Below are 18,755 nucleotides of genomic sequence, written 5' to 3' on the forward strand. Positions count from 1 at the left end.
GAAGAGTTAAACTGGAGTGCTGTCCTGATCATCACTGCTTATTTTATATCGAGACAGCCTACACACATTAAGTCCACCATTATATCAGGGACCTACTAAAGTAAAAATAAAGCAAATCAATATTCATATGTATACATTATTTATGAATTATTTACGACAGTGTATGTGTAAAGCCGTGCAAGACATGAATAAATCATAAATCGATAAAGACTGGGTACTATATGTGTATGAAACAATGTTGACTAACAGTATTACCTTCTATATTGCCTGAATATTGAATATCATATAAAACATCTTATAAATGGAATGTTGCTCATATTACGTTACATAGCAAAAGTTAGCACTGTCCTTCACTGTGCAAAAAATGAGAAAACTGTCATTATGAAAAAGAGGGAAATTTAAGTTGCTTCGGATAATTATGAATTTGATGTTTTATAAATCTTATTATATTTACAAGCCACAGTAATATTAAAAAATATATAAATTTATGCTCACACTATTAAATGATTAAAACATGTAGGCCTGTTCATCACCATATAATATTTTATTTTGAACAAACATTTGCCCACATTAAGGCATGACATATTCAAAATCCCTCCAAATTTTCTCTTATACAATGTTGCTTAGTTTTATCATCCTTCCGTATTGTATGCCACTTTTTTAAATATTTACTTTATGCTTAATCTACTCGTCTTCATCTTAATCCGCTTAATCTGCTCTTTTTATGAAAAACCCTTTGTTAATTTTTACTATTATTATTATTATTATTATTATTATTATCATTAGTTGTAGTTGTAATAGTAGTAGTAGTAAGAGTAGTGGTAGTAGTAGTATTTATATCAATATAGTAGCGCCAATACATTTTAATATTAACAATTTTGCAAGCGATATTACTCCTCCCGGTCGTCAGGTGTCGCTGCCAGATCAATTCACTAATGTTGCTGCCTTCAGATACCGCCCTGATAATCAGCTTTATAAAAAAGCGTTGTACCAAAAATAATATTTTATTTATTAGTTGTGTTATTGATTTGCATTATCAGTAAGTATTCATGATAATTTATACGTAATTATACGTCATAGTATCCTTATTCATTGATAAAACAATTCATGACACTACTATCATCTAGGAGCCTGAGTTGAACGTAAACGCCTCATACGTAGGAGGTCAGATACGACGAGACAACAGCAGGATGCAGCGCGACAAAACAAGCAATGCCGGCGGGGCTGAAAAGTAAGAATAAAGCCACTTACATTAAAACCTATTAAATATACGTGTTTCCATTCATTTATTTATTTTGGGACATGTATTACAAAGGTCGTGTTTGAATGTAAATGTCCTTATATGCAATGGAATGTCTCTTCAGGCCTGACCGGGAGGCCGCCATAATGTCCAAATACTACGATGGAGTTGAATTTCCCTTCTGTGACGAGTTCTCTAAATATGAAAAAATGGCAAAAATAGGACAAGGAACCTTTGGGTGAGTTATACACAGACAATTATCGTATGATTTTATCTGTGAATGCGTTTTGTGTGTTCGTGTGGCTAACGCTACGTTAGCCATGCTAATGGCTAACCATAGTCTGTGTTTTTTCTGTGTGGGCAACTGTTTTGAGGACTAGAAATCTGTAATATGTTCGGGAAACTTCCTAAAATGTGGCTTACGAAGTCAAAGAACCTTATTTCAACCTTATTAAAAAGGAGGATTGTGTTTTTTTATAACGCTACATTGTATAAGAGTCAAACTGTCGTTTGAATAGATACACTGAAAACTTTCAGAAATCACCACAGAGAAAACACTTCGCCACAATTATAAATGACATTTCAAGTATTCACGTGTGGTGAAGATCCAAGTGGAAATGAGAATATCAAATGTAGCGAGAAACGATCAACTAACGCAGTTTATTGCTACAGCTTGGAATTCTTATTTCTTTTTGTTTTTATTCCAAAATGAAGTTGTTATGAAAGTAAGTGTTGTGTTTGTGAGCAGTATCTTGTGTCTTTATTGATTTCACAGGGAGGTGTTCAAAGCAAAGCATAGACAGACTGGGAAGAAGGTCGCACTGAAGAAAGTGCTGATGGAGAATGAGAAAGAGGGGGTAAGAGGCCATTCATTGTCTTAACATGGATTTTATCCCACGATATGGACACATATGTTGCACTGTCTGCAGCTGTTGACAGCTTTGCCTTCTTGTCATTATTATTAGTATTGTTATTATTAATTGCTGAGATCTGGGAAGTCACTTTTGGTAAATCAGATGGCAAGTAAGACTTAAGTTGTGATCAATTTTAATAATCCTCTAATATCCTCTATATTTGTCTCTTGTCTTAATAAATATAGATAGATAGATAGATAGATATTTGTAGCATTATATTTTTCTGGAAATATTCACTAGTTTTTGATAATCTCCTAACAATTCTCTCCCTTTTTAAATCATCACTGTTTACTTCTTTTTTTTTCAATCTTGCCAAGTTGGTCATTGGCTTTTGTCCCCACATTTTAAAAGAACTGGAAATGATTTGCTCTTGTTTCAAACAGTTTGATAGCTTGGATGAGGCGTCTGACTGCATGTCTAATGTCCAACCATGTCCAATGTCTAACCACGTTGCAAAAGATTAATGTGCCTGCTGCTTATTTTCCTCATATAAACAAAAGAGCACGAAGTCTGACTGACTTGGTGGTGCATACGCTATTTTAAGAGGCTGCTGCATACATCCTGTGCTCATAGTGCTGCATGTTTGGCTGCATAGATTTTAAGTTTTGACAACATGCTGAATTCATTTGAATGCATCATTTTTTTTAATGCATACATTAAGATGTTTCCTCCAACTGCTTTGCTTCAGTTTCCAATCACAGCTCTGAGAGAGATCAAGATCCTGCAGCTGCTCAAACACGAAAACGTGGTCAATCTGATTGAGATCTGCAGAACTAAAGGTTGGCATCACAAGTCTCCAGTCTATGAATTTGCTATCAATTTCCACCTTCATCTATGTTTGACTGTTAATTATGTGTGGTTTAATTTTTGGTAGCTTGTTTGCCCTACCATGTAAGAAGTAGCTTAAATAGTTCTTACTCTAATGGTGTAAAATTAGTTTGTTGGCTCATGTTTTTCATTCTTTCCTCTTCTTCTCCCCCTCTTATTCATTGCTCTTGAAGCTACTCAGTTCAACAGATACAAAGGCAGCATATACCTGGTGTTTGACTTCTGTGAGCACGACCTGGCCGGGCTGCTCAGTAACGCCAACGTCAAGTTCACCTTGGCAGAGATCAAGAAGGTCATGCAGATGCTGCTCAATGGACTGTACTACATCCACAGAAACAAGGTGAGGCACTGGTGAAGATGACCATCCACTGGTTCTTTGAACAGATAAAACCTTTAAATATCATATACATTTAAAAATCTCTTTGAATATAGCTCAGTATACTGCTGTACTATATCATCTATTTAAATCATGTCAGCATCTTAAGGTAGATTATTTAACAGTTTGAATCTAACTTCATTTGTTATCTATTATCCTCACTGATAACAGTCTCTAGTAGTTCTGAATATAATAATGCCTTCTCTCGGATTAGATCCTTCACAGAGACATGAAGGCAGCCAACGTGCTCATCACCAGAGACGGAGTCCTGAAGCTGGCTGATTTTGGTTTGGCCCGAGCCTTCAGTCTGGCTAAAAACAGCCAGGGGAACCGCTACACCAACCGTGTGGTCACACTGTGGTACAGACCTCCAGAGCTGCTGCTCGGTAAGAGATAACACACAGAAATACATGCACATGAGCTCCTTCTCCTAATTAATTAATCTTTTGTTACATGGAACTATACATCATACAACTCTGTTGAAGATCCCATCAGCTCCTTTATTTTGTGGACTGTATTTTAGTTGGGGGAAAAAAACAGAGCCAAAAAGAATCAGCTTACCTAAATGTGGTGGAGTGCTCTTTTAAAGTGATCACAGGCCACAGATGTCACATTACAACACAGTAAGAAAATATTTACCTCTATTTATATCCCAGGACATCTGTGCAGGATCCCTTTCATACAAGAGATGCAGCTCAAAGTGCTTCATTAAAAAAAAATAAAAATCAACACACATGTTCACAGAGCCAGCTTCTCTTACAGCTTTAGGAAGGATATTCCATAATTTTGGAGCATTGTGACTAAAGATGTGCTGCCTATTTGTTTATTTCTTTGATAGGTGAGCGAGACTACGGCCCCCCCATTGACCTGTGGGGAGCGGGCTGCATCATGGCGGAGATGTGGACCAGAAGTCCCATAATGCAAGGCAATACTGAGCAGCATCAGCTCACTCTCATCAGCCAGCTGTGTGGCTCCATCACTGCTGAGGTAAGATGACATCATAATCATAATCAATCATAATCTTTAAACCTTCTGGTCGGTTGGTCGACCAAATTTTCATTGGTCGGTTACATAGACTGTACATACCCCCACTCTGCTTAAATGAAGTCAAAATATCCTGGATATGGCTGCTTTTGGGGCCAGAGTCTGTGTAGTAGCGATACCTGCAGTGGGGGAGTTCCCGCCAAAACACCCGTCAGACCAATTTATTTTGTCCCACTCAATGCGAGCACACAGATTTGCTGTCATAGCTGTCAATCATGGCAGAAAAGTCCCCTTTATGTAGGATCGAATAACTCACCAAAATTGAACTTCAAAAAAGGTCTCTTGAACAAACATCACGGTGATGAGAACTACCTTCAGTGACAGAAACCATCTTTGGGAAAAATTTATTTGGCGTGTACTTTGAGTTTTTAGTTTGATCTATGTCCATTCACTAACATGGAGGGGTGGGCCTTATGACCTATACTGCAGACAGACACCAGGGGGCGATCCAGATTTAAAAGTTACACTTTTGGGGAACTGTCATGCTGTCCATCTTTATATACAGTCTGTGGTCTCGCCCCTCCTCAACTGTGATTGGATGGCTGTTGCCAGTCACCAATGCAACATTTCATTCAAAGCTGAAGATTTTTCAAACTCTAGGAGACTGAAAAAGCACGGAGTAAGTGCAGCTGTCACCACAAAATAAGCACTCAACGCCATATTATGGCACTGGGTTTTTTTTACAGCAGTACATAAGCGGTGCCCCTGTTGCAAAGATCTAAAAAAAAAATAAGCTGACCTCAGGGGAAAAAACACTTTCATTGATACACAACACTATCAGAGCAACTGATTGGTAGACCAACATTTTCTGTGGTTGACTGCAGCCTTACCGTGTGTTCACACTGGACGTGGCGTGAGTGCTTTATGCAGCATTTTTACATTCAAAGTCAATGCAAAGACACGGACAGACGCAAATTTTGGGCGAAGGCGTGATAGACATGAAGGACACGTCCCTGTGGATGTTGATATTCTCTGACGTTACTGAGACATGGAGCTTCACTCAGCATCAGTGCTGTACAGAGACAGAGCAAATAAGGACCTGAAGGGCTCAGAGATCACTGAGCAGAGCTATAAAGTTACATGGTAACCTCTGAAAACACACCTGTGTCTGTGTAAGCTAGTTTTGTTGAGTTGCTTCTTAGCTAAACGCTCTGAGTAATCTAAGTTGGTCTTTTATTGTGGAAAATGAATAACCGAGGTTGTGCAATATGTTTTATTATTTAACTAAACAAGTGACCAAATACAAGCCAGTAAGGTGAGACATTTTTTTTTCATGTTTGGTGTGAACGTAGTTACAGTTCAGACTGAAGTTGTAAAACTTTGTGTTTGCTTTGTGTGTTTCTCTGTCCATCAGGTGTGGCCTGGCGTGGATAAGAAGTACGAGCTTTACCAGAAAATGGAGCTGCCCAAAGGCCAAAAGAGGAAAGTGAAGGATCGTCTCAAAGCCTACGTCAAAGACCCGTATGCGCTGGATCTCATCGATAAACTCCTTGTCTTGGATCCGGCACAGCGCATAGACAGCGACGACGCCCTCAACCACGACTTCTTCTGGTCCGACCCCATGCCATCAGACCTGAAGAACATGCTCTCCACCCACAACACCTCCATGTTTGAATACCTGGCCCCGCCCAGACGGAGAGGCCACATGCCGCAGCAGCAACCCAACCAGAACAGGAACCCCGCGACCACCAGTCAGACCGAGTTTGACCGAGTGTTTTAGTGGGTGGAGAATGTTACGGACAGGAGTTTGACTTTTTGTCTCATCAAAAATAAATAATTTCTAACCGACCTGATAACGAGGAAAGCTACACATTCCTTTGATGGTTGAGTTTTGGCGGAATGACCTGGAGATCTCTGTCTTGTTTTCACCATTCTGTGTGAGTCTTCAGCAGAGGAGGCAGGTTATTAATGTTGACCAGGGACAGCACTGTAATGTTCAAACTTATACAGAGCCTTTTGCAGCAGAGTTATGTTCCCACTTTGTGCTTTTTTCCCCCCAAGTGATAAAGAAGAATGTGATGGTTAACTCTGTAGACTTGGCTCGGGTTTATTCGCTCAGTCGCCTTGATTAAACAAGGCTCTTTTGTTTTAATTTTGTGAGTTTCACATTTTATTTTATTTTTTTACTTTCACCCATGATTATCACTGTTTTGTATAAAACCAGCTCTCTTTAAATGCTGTGCAGTTTACTAAGGGTTTTATTTATATTAAGAAAGTGACAAACTGTTATTTAGACCATTTTACAAGGATGCTACACACATTGTTGAACATGTGGACATTCCCAAAATAAAATGGTCATCACTCAGCTTGACTCAACATTGACTTTGTGTAATCATGGTACTCATGGTAGAAATGCACCCTGTATGTAAGCGGGCTATCCTGTATATTTGTTTCAAAGAAACATGAATTGTAAGAACATATTGAAGGGAGCTAAAGCTTGTTTCAGAGTTGGTAATATTTGTAACAGATAAAAAAAATTGAGAGGGACATTTTTTTATCTTGGTACATTTCCATTTGGCCCCTTCAACTAAATGATAGTAGAAAAATATGATAAGAGTTTTTCAAAGTACATATCAAGATTAAAAAAAAGGATTGACCTGGAGGTGTACATGATATACTGCTACATTTAAGTAACAGTATACATTCAAAAAGTATTTTTTGCCTGTCAGCTCTCCCTGTGAAATATTAAAATACCTAATAATATGGGACTAAAATGTCTTTAACGCTGTGGAACCTGGATGGACATCACTTTTCTTGTGCAGCATTCCAACACCTTTACAAGTATTTAAACCTTTGAACCTAAGTAAAGTGGTTTGATTTCTTTTGACAACACAGGAAAAATCCAGTTAGTAACTTGGCAAGAAATGTCCTGCAAATTGCAAGATTTGATAGGTTTACAATTTTTTTTTTTGTATAAGCTAGAGAATAATGTGAAGAAAGCTATATTTTGTCTGCACTAATATTCAGAAAACATATGGTTTATTTGTTGGGTTGGTTGCATATTTAGCACTATTGCAGCATATGTTAAAACAATAATCACACAACAGACATATTTTTATAAGCAGACTAAAAAAAGAGGATAAAGTGTTATTTACAAAGCTGAATTTTGTCTTTGACCCAGTGTTCAACAATGTTCATATGCAATGGTAGTCCCAAATTTGGTTCTTTCTTTTGAAAAAAAAGGTGAATATTACACTTGTGGAACACTCAAGTGGTGTGTGGAGGGAACCTTTGGTGATATTTGATCCAGAAAAAAATCAGTATTGGGACTCATACAGTCCCTTTTTTAGCCAGCGATACTTGTCACAGGGTATAGTGTGTGTCATTGGTTGGGGCTAAAATTGATATAATCACCAGCTGCAGTTTTTTTTTAGATAGTTTATTAGTGTTAGTGTTTATTTTTGCAGCTGTGGTTTACAGGGCTCACAAGGTTAAATGGTAAATGGGTTGTGCAATTGTATTCCAATTTTCTATGTAAATCAGGACAAAGCACTTCACAATGGCTCTCATTCAGCCATTCACACACACACTGATAGCAGTACAGCTGCATTACAAGGTGCTGGCCTGCAAATCTAGAACAATTTGGGGTACAGTGTCTCGCTCAAGGACATTTTGGACAAGTGTGGCCAGCAGGAGCTGGGATCAAACTACCAACAGCTTGATTAATGAACCACAGACTCAGAGCCACAGCCACCCATGTAACAGTCACACAGCACAGAGGGCAGGCTGCTGTCTACAGATGCTCATAGAGTTTAAATCTCCTTTCATTGTAAGCAACATATCCAGACTTTTCAACAACACTGTATTGTAGAAGATTATAAGATGATAAAGACAGTACCCATCACACACTGATAAGCTGCCTCCAGTAGGTGGCAGCATCATATTACTGTATTATTAAATAATAGGTAGATATAAATATTTGTGTGCTCACCACTAAATCCCAAACAACCTTCTTTACTCTCGCTTTAGCAATAATTTCACCAAATGAACCTTCCATGCATGTTTTCCCCCTGTATGCTACAAAGACAAATCTTAAAAACAATAGGTTACTTCAAAATGTGGACCTAAATATAACTATACTCCAGTCAGTCAAAACATTCAAACCACTGACAGATGAAGTGAACAACATTGATAATCTTGTTACAATTCAGTGTTCTGCTTGGAAACCTTGGGTCCAGGCATTCATGTGGAAGCCACTTGACACACTCTACCTGCCCAAAAACTACTGTTAACCTTGACCATTGTAGTTTTCCACTGACAGTAAACAAGCAGTATCCTTCCAGGCTAAACCAAAGTGCCAAAAATTGCTTTTCTGGCCACTTGATGCTTGCTCCAGCCCCCAGGAAGTGGGCCAGGCTCTGATGCAAATTTTACACAGTAGCCAAAAGGGAAATTGTACTGTCTTGGTTGGTCACTTAATGCCCACAGGTCCAAAAAGACTTTTTCCCATTGACATAAATCGTGAGAAGTCTGTAAATCAGTAAATAGCACTAAACCGGAAGTCAGTCCCTCCGTTGGCGTAAGATACCCACTCTTACACTCTTGGCCGCGTTCAGTGGTCGTAAGTCTCTAGTGCGCCTCATGGGCCCATAGAAAAGAGCGATTATTGCTTCATGCACCAATGAGCAGTTTTCATAGGGATGAACGCAGCCCTGCCTCCATGGCTGTATCAAGATTTTGTTAATTCATCCATGGTCAATCCCAGCCTGGTACAAAAATGGTTTTGGTCTCTCTGACAAATGGAACGTAATGAAGGCTTAAAGTTATGCCTATTTAAGCAAAGGCTTGAGTGACAGGTTGCCTGCGAGGTCTTGTCACAGTCTGTGAATCAGATCCACCTCTCACTCCTCCACAGCTCAAAATATGGTCACTTCTGGCCACATAAAAATAGGTCGGTGATGGCCGAAATGTCGAACTCGAGGCTTCCACAAGCCAGTGGGTGATGCCATGGTTATTAGTATTTTTACATACTTTAAAACCTGTTTGGTGAAGGACTTAAAACAAAAATAGCAAAACATGAGGGCTGTCCCGAATAACACCTGTAAATAATTACCTGTGAATATCTGAAGCTTCACAGTGAAAAGACCACCCAAACCTGACCCAACTTTAGTAGGAGTTTGTACCTTTGTGTGTGTGTGCGTGTGTGTGAAAGACAGAGTGATAGAGAGGCGGAAGAGAAGGTGGAAGGTGGACTATTGTATGCAATGTCTGTAACTTAGTAATAACTTAGGCGCCATGGGCCAGAGCACATCACTGAATGCAAAGCAGGTGCTTTACTACAGTTTCCAGCTGTGGATAACTTTTAGCAATTGCTCTCACCCATTTCTTTTCTCTTCAAGCAGCCTCTTAAATTGCTTGAAGCGAGGGTCAGTGACTACCCTGATTACACTGGACACCCTGATTTTTTTCCACCAATTAATTGGTAAAAAAACCAAAACAAAACAAAACAAAAAACTTAAGCATTTGAACACTGATTACCATGGCACCATTTCAAAGCATTCAGGTCAGGTCTACAAAACACCAAAGTATATATGCAGTTGATAAAATATAAATTATACCGCAAAAAAACTCTGAGAAGGCATTTATGAATATGTATATAGTGCATGTACTTGTCAAGAATCACCTGAGGCTCATAGTTTGACTCTCCTCAGTCTAACAAACGTCTGTGTGTGGTGTCAGAGTGGAGCTTTACTCAGATGATGGATTGCTCTTTTAGTTCCAGAGCTCCTCCGCTGTCACTTGTATTGAAGACGTGTGTGTGTGTGCGTGTGTGTGTGCTTGTATCAACAACGATGACAACAGCAACTAACAAAAATTAGAAAGCACTGGACAGATGGGCCTCTGACTGCAGCCGCCTGCATGCAAATGGCCTCCCGATTCTTTGCCATGGAAACAGCACAGTTGACGATGTGTGTGGACGAGAGGCCAGGATGCAGACTGGCACTGTAAACTGTGCCAGTGTTGGGCCACAGAAGGGCACGCTGTGAACCGGCTCCACAGGGCTTATTATGGTGTTCTCTCTGACTGATGTGATGACACTCGGCCTCAGTATTTGTTTGGGGCAAATGCCATGTCAGATTGGGATAAATGTCATTTCACATTCTCAGGGGTCTCTCCTCCCGACCACTAGAAAAAAACCCAGCTGCTATATTTGGTGAGGTTCTGCTCTGCCGAGGTAATTTAATCTGAACAGCCTGATACATACTCTGAATTCCATCAGTCTACTTGTCATTATATCTTCAGAGGAATGAAAACCTCATTTACTCAGATAAAACCCTTCATCTATTTCCCTTTTTCACCAAACCATCTCCATAGCAGCAAGTGATCTGCACCCAGTTTCGTTTCGCACAACTGTTCTTCTTTTGTTTAACTTCTTGTTACACTGTTTGAAGGTACAGTGTGTAGGATTTAGGGGGATATATTGGCAGAAATTGAATTTAATTTAAGAAGTATGTTTTCTTTAATGTATAATCACCTGGAAGTAAGAATAATTGTGTTTCAGTGATCTCAGAATGAGCTGTTTATATCCACATATGTAGCAGGTCCTCATCTGCTGAGATTGTTGCACCACCATGTTTTTACAGTAGCCCAGAACAGACAAACCAAACACTGGCTCTAACCCCTGACTTCCTTGGAAGCTAACGCGTACCAGCTCAGTGATAAGACTGAGGCTATGGAGGCTAAATATGCTATCATGGAGGATAATTACAACAAGCTCTGAGCTAAAACCATCTGCCTCAAATCACACAGCCGCCGCCATAACATACGGATAGCTGGCCTACATGAGTCTATTGAAGGTGCACAACACTGCCTTTTTTCCCAAGCTGCTGTCGGAGGTTCTCGGCAACGAGGTTTTGGGCTCGCCTCCTGAGCTCGACCAGGCTCATAGAGAATTGACCGCTAAACCAGGCCCAGGGTCCAAGCCATGAAGGAGAGGAGAGCTGTCCAGGGAAACCAGTGGCGATCTTCGAGGACTACTGCCCAGAAATTATGGAGCAGCGTACTGCCCAACGGCTCAATGGCTAGGTCGAAAAGGATCGGACTTAGTGGGCAGCCTTGGCGCGTTCCACGACCTAGGGTTAAAGGTTGGGAGGGTATACCGTTAACTGTTGAGGTGGGAGAAGCATATAACAAACAACAAAACCACAAATAGGTATCTCCACTCAAGTCACTCAAGTCCCTTCTTCAGAGACAAAAAAGGACAGAGGTATGGGACTCCCTAATATTTGCCACTGTTACTGGGCTGCAAACATTCAATGTCTTGCCTTCTGGCACCACCAACTATCTTCAGCCCAGTAGCCCAGAATGGACCTCACTAGAATTAAACTCAGAAGAGACCTCTGTGGATAATACGACTCATGTTATATATTTTAACCATTTAATAGTCACACTAAGACATACTTTTGCAAAAAATTATACATTATAGACTGTAGAAACAGTTAACAAAATGCATCAATTTATTAAGAAAAGAACATTTTCCTACTATTGTAAAATGAGCAAAAGTCAATATTATATAATAAGAATCTGATAATAAAGTGACTTCATACAATAAATATATAAAAATAAATAAATGAAAAATAATAGACACAAATAAAAATGAATCTAGTTAAAAAAAAATCTGTATAATTTTTAATAAAAACAAATTGTCAGCGTTATATAATAAAAACAAAATAAAAATAACTCAATAAAATAAATAAATAAAGTAAATATAAAAATAAACAAATAAATACAAAATCTGTTTAAATGTATGATGGAATACAGAACAGAACAGAATTACAGTATAATCAAAATACTAAAATGCATTGTATAGAAACATCTTCAAAAAGTGAAATTGGCTTTTGCCAAGTTTTAAGTGAGGCAATTTGATTGTAACAAATGTCAGGTGTGCAAGTCACAATGCCTGTTAAAGGGTTAAATGTCTGGATCAGAAATAAGGTGAGCACACATTTAGTTATCAGACAAAAAGGGTGAGCATACAATAACATGTGGTGGGTGGGCCGGCCTTCTACGACATACCGAGCAACGCAACACTGATTTGTAACGTGAGAACTGTTTTGTTCAGTGTTAATGATTTAAATCACCTGGTTCTTTTATTTTAGAAAGGAAGAGACCACTGTGGATAATTCAGCTCCCAGTAAAAACCTCCTGAGCAATGAACACTCAAGAAATTCTTACCTGGTGAAGTTTCAGCTGAGTGCAATCTGCAATCCTCATCACTAGACACTGCTAAATCAAAAAGTAGCTGCAAGTAGGCAGATGACATAATCAACTAATATGCATAATATGCAATTCTGAAAGGGGCAAAATGAATAGAAAAGGCTGACAAGGTAGTTTACAAACTAACTATTTATGTATTTATGATTTTTTTCTTGTTGCCATGTAACTATAATGTTAGCCTTTTTTCCTTTCTTTTTTAGTGACCTAATGAATGTAGACCTACTGACTGAGTACGTGAATGATACTGATAGACTGGCCACATGAGTGCTGTGTGTGTGATGGTGAGGAGGAGACAGCCCTGCAGAAACTCCAGTGGACGACATTGAACCAAGCAGCACTAGTGATAATCATTCAGCGGCGCCTAGCTCTGAACTGTCGACAGCACCTGTTAGCAGCGAACCGCGCAAAACCATTCGGAAATATGACTCAAATTACATCAAATTTGGATTCAGCTGGAGTGGAACAGTAGAAGATTCAAGGCCGCAGTGTGTGGTATGTGGTAATGTCCTTAGCAACAAATCAATGAAACCATTGCATCTAAAACGGCATCTTACAACCAAACAAGCAGTGCTGAAAGACAAACTGGTTGATTTTTTTAATATGAAAATGTGATGAAATGAAGCTGGCCAAGTCCACGATTCAATCATCTGTTACAAGACATGGCAAATGACATCAAAAACACTCTGATTACCTACATTAAAAGAAGTCGCTATTACTCCATCCAGCTAGACGAGACTGCTGATATTGCAGGTATGGCTAGTCTGCTTGGATATGTCAGATACGAATATGATGGTGCAGCTCAGGACGACTTTCTGTTCTGTTGATCTCTGCAGATGAGAACTACAGCCCAGGACATATTCCAGCTCATAAACACGCTTGTCCAAGAGAATGGGCTCGATTGGAGAAGGTGTGCTGTGCAGGTCGCCACAGCGGAGCAGCAGTGAGAATCTGCGAGGTGTGGACTCACTGCAGCATCCACTGCAGAGCCCTGGCAGTGATAAAGATGCCTGAAGAATTGAAGTATGTGTTGGAGTCAGCTGTGAAAACGACAGTAAACTTCATTAAGACCCAGCCGATGCATTCTCGCCTGTTTTACGTCCTCTGTGATGAGATGGGCAGTGAGCATGTCCAACTCTTGCTTCATATGGAGGTAAGGTGGCTTTCAAGAGAGAAGGTACTTTCAAGACCTTTTGAATTGGGCAAAAGGTCCAAATGGTCTTGCAGGACAAAAAATTCCCCTTATCAGATATCTTCGAAGATACTGTGTGGCTCAGTCAGCTGGCATACTTGTCAGACATTTTCTCTCATTTAAACAAACTGAATTTGGGACTACAGAGACTCTCCATCAATGTGTTCCATGTGCAGGACAAATGCGATGCTTAAAAAGATGGAATTGTTCGAAATCAAAGTCAAGGCAGATGATGTTTCAGCTTTCCCTGCTTTGGAGAGTTTCCTATCTGACACTTGACAATGGAGTCATGCGCAACATTGTTGCGCACCTCGTAACATTCAGTTCACAGTTCCACGAATATTTCCCATTAGCGACTGAAGCAAATGAGAAACCCCTTCAGCATAAAAACCTTTGAAATACCCACCGACATCACTGTTGCTGAGCAGGAGAGGTTAATAGACTAGTCTTGCGATGAAACATTGAAGTCGGCCTTCAGATGCCAGTCGTTGGACTTTTGGATACAGCAACACAGTGATAATCTGCACTTTCGGACAAGGCTGTGTGCCTTCTCCTCCGTTTTGCGACCACATATCTGTGCGAGAAAGGCTTCTCTTCACTTGCTGTCATAAAAACGAAATACAGAAGCGGGATGGACGCTGAGCCAAACCTGAGACTAAAGCTGACCTCTATTGACCCAGACGTTGCAGGACTGTGTTCGCAGAGGCAGCCACACCCTTCTCATTAGGTAATATGTAAGTTGTCAATAGTCACCAACATGCTGGCCAACTTTGAACATTATTTGTTTTTTTTATTATCATTTGTTGGTATAAAGTTGTCATGCTTAATGTTCTGCGTTTAATGATTCATGATTTGATTTTGGGCCAATGTCAGTCTCTATCAGGAGACATAGATGGAATGTTTAAAAAAAAATGTAGCTGACTAGAAACTCAAGCTGTTGAACCTTCCTACTGGCCTGACAACTATACAGTTAAAAAAAAATGTTTCATTACTGTTGTGGGCTACTACAGTATATATAACAGTCAATAATAAATCATATTCGTTTTAGAAATACATTTGCCTCCTGTGTGAAATGTGTGTAGAAATAGGTTCAATTTTAATGTCTCCCGTAATGGTGGTACTTGGAGAGCCAAATATTGTATGAGGTGGTGCGTACTTTAAAAAGTTTGAGAACCACTGGGTTAGATGCTTTTGCAGAGCTTTGTCAACACAATCATTTCCCAAATGACCAGAAAAAGTTGCACATGGATCTTTTATAATCAGATTCGGGCCACTTTGGCTCTAAATCAGATACAGATCTGATTTATTTGAAATGCGACCTCAGTCTGAACAGCCATGTGACCCATATTGGAATTCAATGCGACTTTTACTTCACTCTAGATCAAAATCCTACCACAAAATGAAGAAAACTCTGTCTCTCTGTCTGTCTCCATCAGTTTTTCTACTTGATAGGTTGCCCAATGAATCTGAACTTGCACATGGAGAATTTGTGAAAAGAGGCTTTTGGCGCTGGGATCTCTTGCCGACAGCAATGTCAAAGCAGTGGCATTTGATGACTTTGGAGTAAGAGCGGGATGGTATACCTGCATATACCCTCCACTACACCACTGGTTGAAGGACTGGAGAATCCATATGAACATCAATTGGGAATATACTGTAAATAACAATGGACTGGGCTAGCTTTCTGTCTGCAAACCTTTCTTTGCTGTAGTTTTTGCCTCTTGAATTTGATTTCAGGCATCCATTACACCTTCCTTGCCGAGTACCCTTTGAAATTTGGGGACTATCATAATGAGACACTTCCCTAGATGTGTCAAGTCTGTTCTGCTAATTCGCTAGCACAAAATCCAAAGTGCAACTACAGCTGATGGCAATATTTAGAGGGGACCATGAATGTCTTTACCACATTTCATGGCAATCCATCCAATAGTCTTTATGTCATATCACTAAAAACCAAAATTGTAAATGTGGCAACAGAAGAAAAGTCAGGGGATCACCAGTGTCATTTGGTTTCATTCTCAGGAAACCATGAATGGACGCAATTTCATGGTAATCCATCAAACAGTTGAGATATTTAAGTCTAGACAAAAACGACCTACTGACACATATAAATTTTCATCTATAAAGTCACTCCACTAGCATGGCTGAAAATGCACTGTATTTCACCAATATATGTCAATATATTGTAAATGTGCCTCTTGGGCCCTCACATTAACTTTCATTACATTTCATATGAGCTCCTACCCCTTGTCATCAGAGGTACTTTTGTGCAAGCTTCTTCTGCAATATCTCATGATTTATCTTTTCATATCAGCCTTCCTCAAATGCTGCTTTCACTCTATTTTTGCAAGTGTTGCCAGCACAGAATCTTGGAGGAAGACTATGACAAGACATGTTGCATTGTTTTCGACAGTTTACTTTTAGAAGGTGAGGAGGCTGAGCCAATCAGGAGAGGCATGAGATTTCTCCTCTACTCTCTCCATCACTTTCTTCCTTCTCTTTCTTTTTTTCTCATTTTCCTCCCTCCACCACCTTTTCAGTCCTAGCCAGCGGCGGCTGTATGTGGCTGATGGCATCCGGCGTGCAGGGCAGCACACATGAAAGGGGTCCTGTCACTCACTTGAGGCGACCATATGTGTGCCTGCATGAGCTCCGTGCCAGCGGCAGGCTGCCTCTGCCAGAAGACATTAGGGAAGCAGCAGGGTGTCATTAAGGCGGCACGATGATTGATTAACCGTAAATCGTGAGCATGGGACCTAGCAGTCCCAGCCTCTACCTCGAATCACTGTACACACACACACACACACACACACACACAAAATCAGAAAGAGAGCAGTGGGCTGAGGTGGAGACAGAGGGAGCCCCCTGCAGATGCAAGGGTGTAATTGCATTAGCTGCCCAGTAGGGAGAGGATGAGCTTGGGTTGCTCTGAAATGAACACAGTCAGGGGCCACATCAAGCCATTAGTAGCACTCCAGCCCTCAGCTTCACTCCTGAGGCAGATTTCATATTCAGCTTTTCTGCAGCGGCTCACAGAGCTGTGGGGAGTTAATGGCAGCTCCCGGTTGCTTATCCTGTGTCGCTGGATGTATTTCTGTTGAGGTTGAGGGACTGACTCCAAAGTTGAGCTGTGAAGAGTTTTAACACTGCATCTTGATCAGTGTCTTTATCTCTATGGGAAGAACAACATCAGAGATCATGAATTTCAACACCACTATCACCAGAATTTTATCAGAGATGCTTAAAAAAAAGGGAAAAATAATGGGAAAAGACAATGAGCAACTTCTGAGGAAATGACTTAAAAAAAAGTAAAAAACAAACAAAACAAGGAAATTACCTGATAGCATGCTTAAAAATAAAAAAGATTCTGTAATCTAATCTTAAATTTGATACTCTGATAATTTCTAGAATCGTTCCCCTTGTGTTTTTAAAAACAATTTTCAAAATCTACTAAATCTTAGATTTGTGGGAAATTTCTTGAATTATTGCCTTTTCCCCCATTTTTTTCGGTGAAGGAATGTTTAAGGTTTAAAGGTATAAGTCCATGTGAAAATTGTCTTAATGCAGGACAAGAAAAGGGATGTCGTTTCAGGTTTCAAAGGGTTACCAAGTTCAGTCAGTCAGTCAGTCATTTTCTGTAACCGCTTGTCCTCGTAAGGGTCGCGGGGGGGGCTGGAGCCAATCCCAGCTGTCATTGGGTGGAAGGCCGGGTACACCCTGGACAGTTCGCCAGACCATCACAGGGCCGACACATATAGACAAACAACCACACACACTCACAGTCACACCTAAGGGCAATTTAGAGTCACCAATTAACCTGACCTGCATGTCTTTGGACTGTGGGAGGAAGCTGGAGACCCCGGAGAGAACCCACGCAGACACGGGGAGAACATGCAAACTCCACACAGAAGGGCCCACGCCTGGACCGAACCCTGTTCAAACTGGGATTTGAATCAGGGACCCTCTTGCTGTGAGGCAACAGTGCTAACCACAAAGCCACTGTGCCGCTCCGGGTAACCAAGTTGTACAGAATAAAAATAGTGCCATAATAAGAGATTTTGGTGAGAAAAAGGAGTTTAAAATGAGATAAAAGTACAGGTTACAGGGCAGCTGTAATAGTCTGTTCACCCTGCTGCCATCTGGGAAAAGATACACAAGTATCTGCTGCCGAACCACCAGACTACAGAGCAGCTTCTTTCCCCAGGCTGTGAGACTCCTCAACTCCTCCTTCAATGCCAAAAGTTCTAGCAGGATTTAGGGCCAAATTTTAACTTCAACAAATAAATCTACCTTGTATAGTGAGTTTAAGCGTGTTTGAAAAACCTTCATGCAGGCATTAATTTGGGGAGGAAATGGTTATTAGCATCAGCTGACTTTTCTAAAACAATACAGTATCACAGCTAGAAACTAAAACAAATGGTTGGCTGATGCTTCATTAAGTCATTGGAGCGCTGAACAAAGTCAAGGTCAGCTCAGTTTTTATTAGCAGCGTGTCGCGCCTGTCACCAGCGACAAGTGTCAGGCATCAGTTTGCAGCTTCATGTCACCGGCTGCAGTTGAAAGTTAACTTTAGCCTGTTGCTGTTTCATTTGCAATGTGAATGCAGCATAATAATAGCTTCCGGTAGTGGATGAAAACTCAAATTCATTCTTTTTGCTGATTTTCTGGAAATTGTGTTAAAATTCATGCTAAAGCTACCCACCTTTGGTCAGCTGGTGACAAGAGAGAAAGAATGATCAGTGTTGCCAGATTTGAAATGTCAAACTGTCGTACCAGAGGCTCAAAATGATTGTATGTTGAGAAAAATGATCGTGAGCCAGTCACAATCACGAGAATGAATAGGTTAAATTCATAACTTTGGCAACAAGTAAACGACTTTTTGACACATCTACAAATCTACGCGTACCCACTGCCTTAGAGAGAAACTCAGCGGTGGCCGAGTGGTTA

The 18,755-nt window shown here is 40.2% G+C and overlaps 1 protein-coding gene across 1 annotated transcript; it reads left to right on the plus strand.

Annotated features, from left to right (window-relative positions):
* Window positions 1-1,160: 1,160 nt before the first annotated feature.
* On the plus strand, window positions 1,161-6,724 carry cdk9 (cyclin-dependent kinase 9 (CDC2-related kinase)). The gene is made up of 8 exons (XM_042509270.1): window positions 1,161-1,231; window positions 1,365-1,478; window positions 2,016-2,097; window positions 2,843-2,933; window positions 3,156-3,322; window positions 3,573-3,744; window positions 4,197-4,345; window positions 5,757-6,724. Exons 1-8 carry the CDS (start codon window positions 1,191-1,193, stop codon window positions 6,120-6,122), a joined length of 1,182 nt encoding a protein of 393 aa, XP_042365204.1. The 5' UTR covers window positions 1,161-1,190; the 3' UTR covers window positions 6,123-6,724.
* Window positions 6,725-18,755: the final 12,031 nt, after the last annotated feature.

Source organism: Plectropomus leopardus, chromosome 20 (assembly GCF_008729295.1).
Source record: "Plectropomus leopardus isolate mb chromosome 20, YSFRI_Pleo_2.0, whole genome shotgun sequence".
Taxonomy (NCBI): Eukaryota; Metazoa; Chordata; class Actinopteri; order Perciformes; family Serranidae; genus Plectropomus; species Plectropomus leopardus.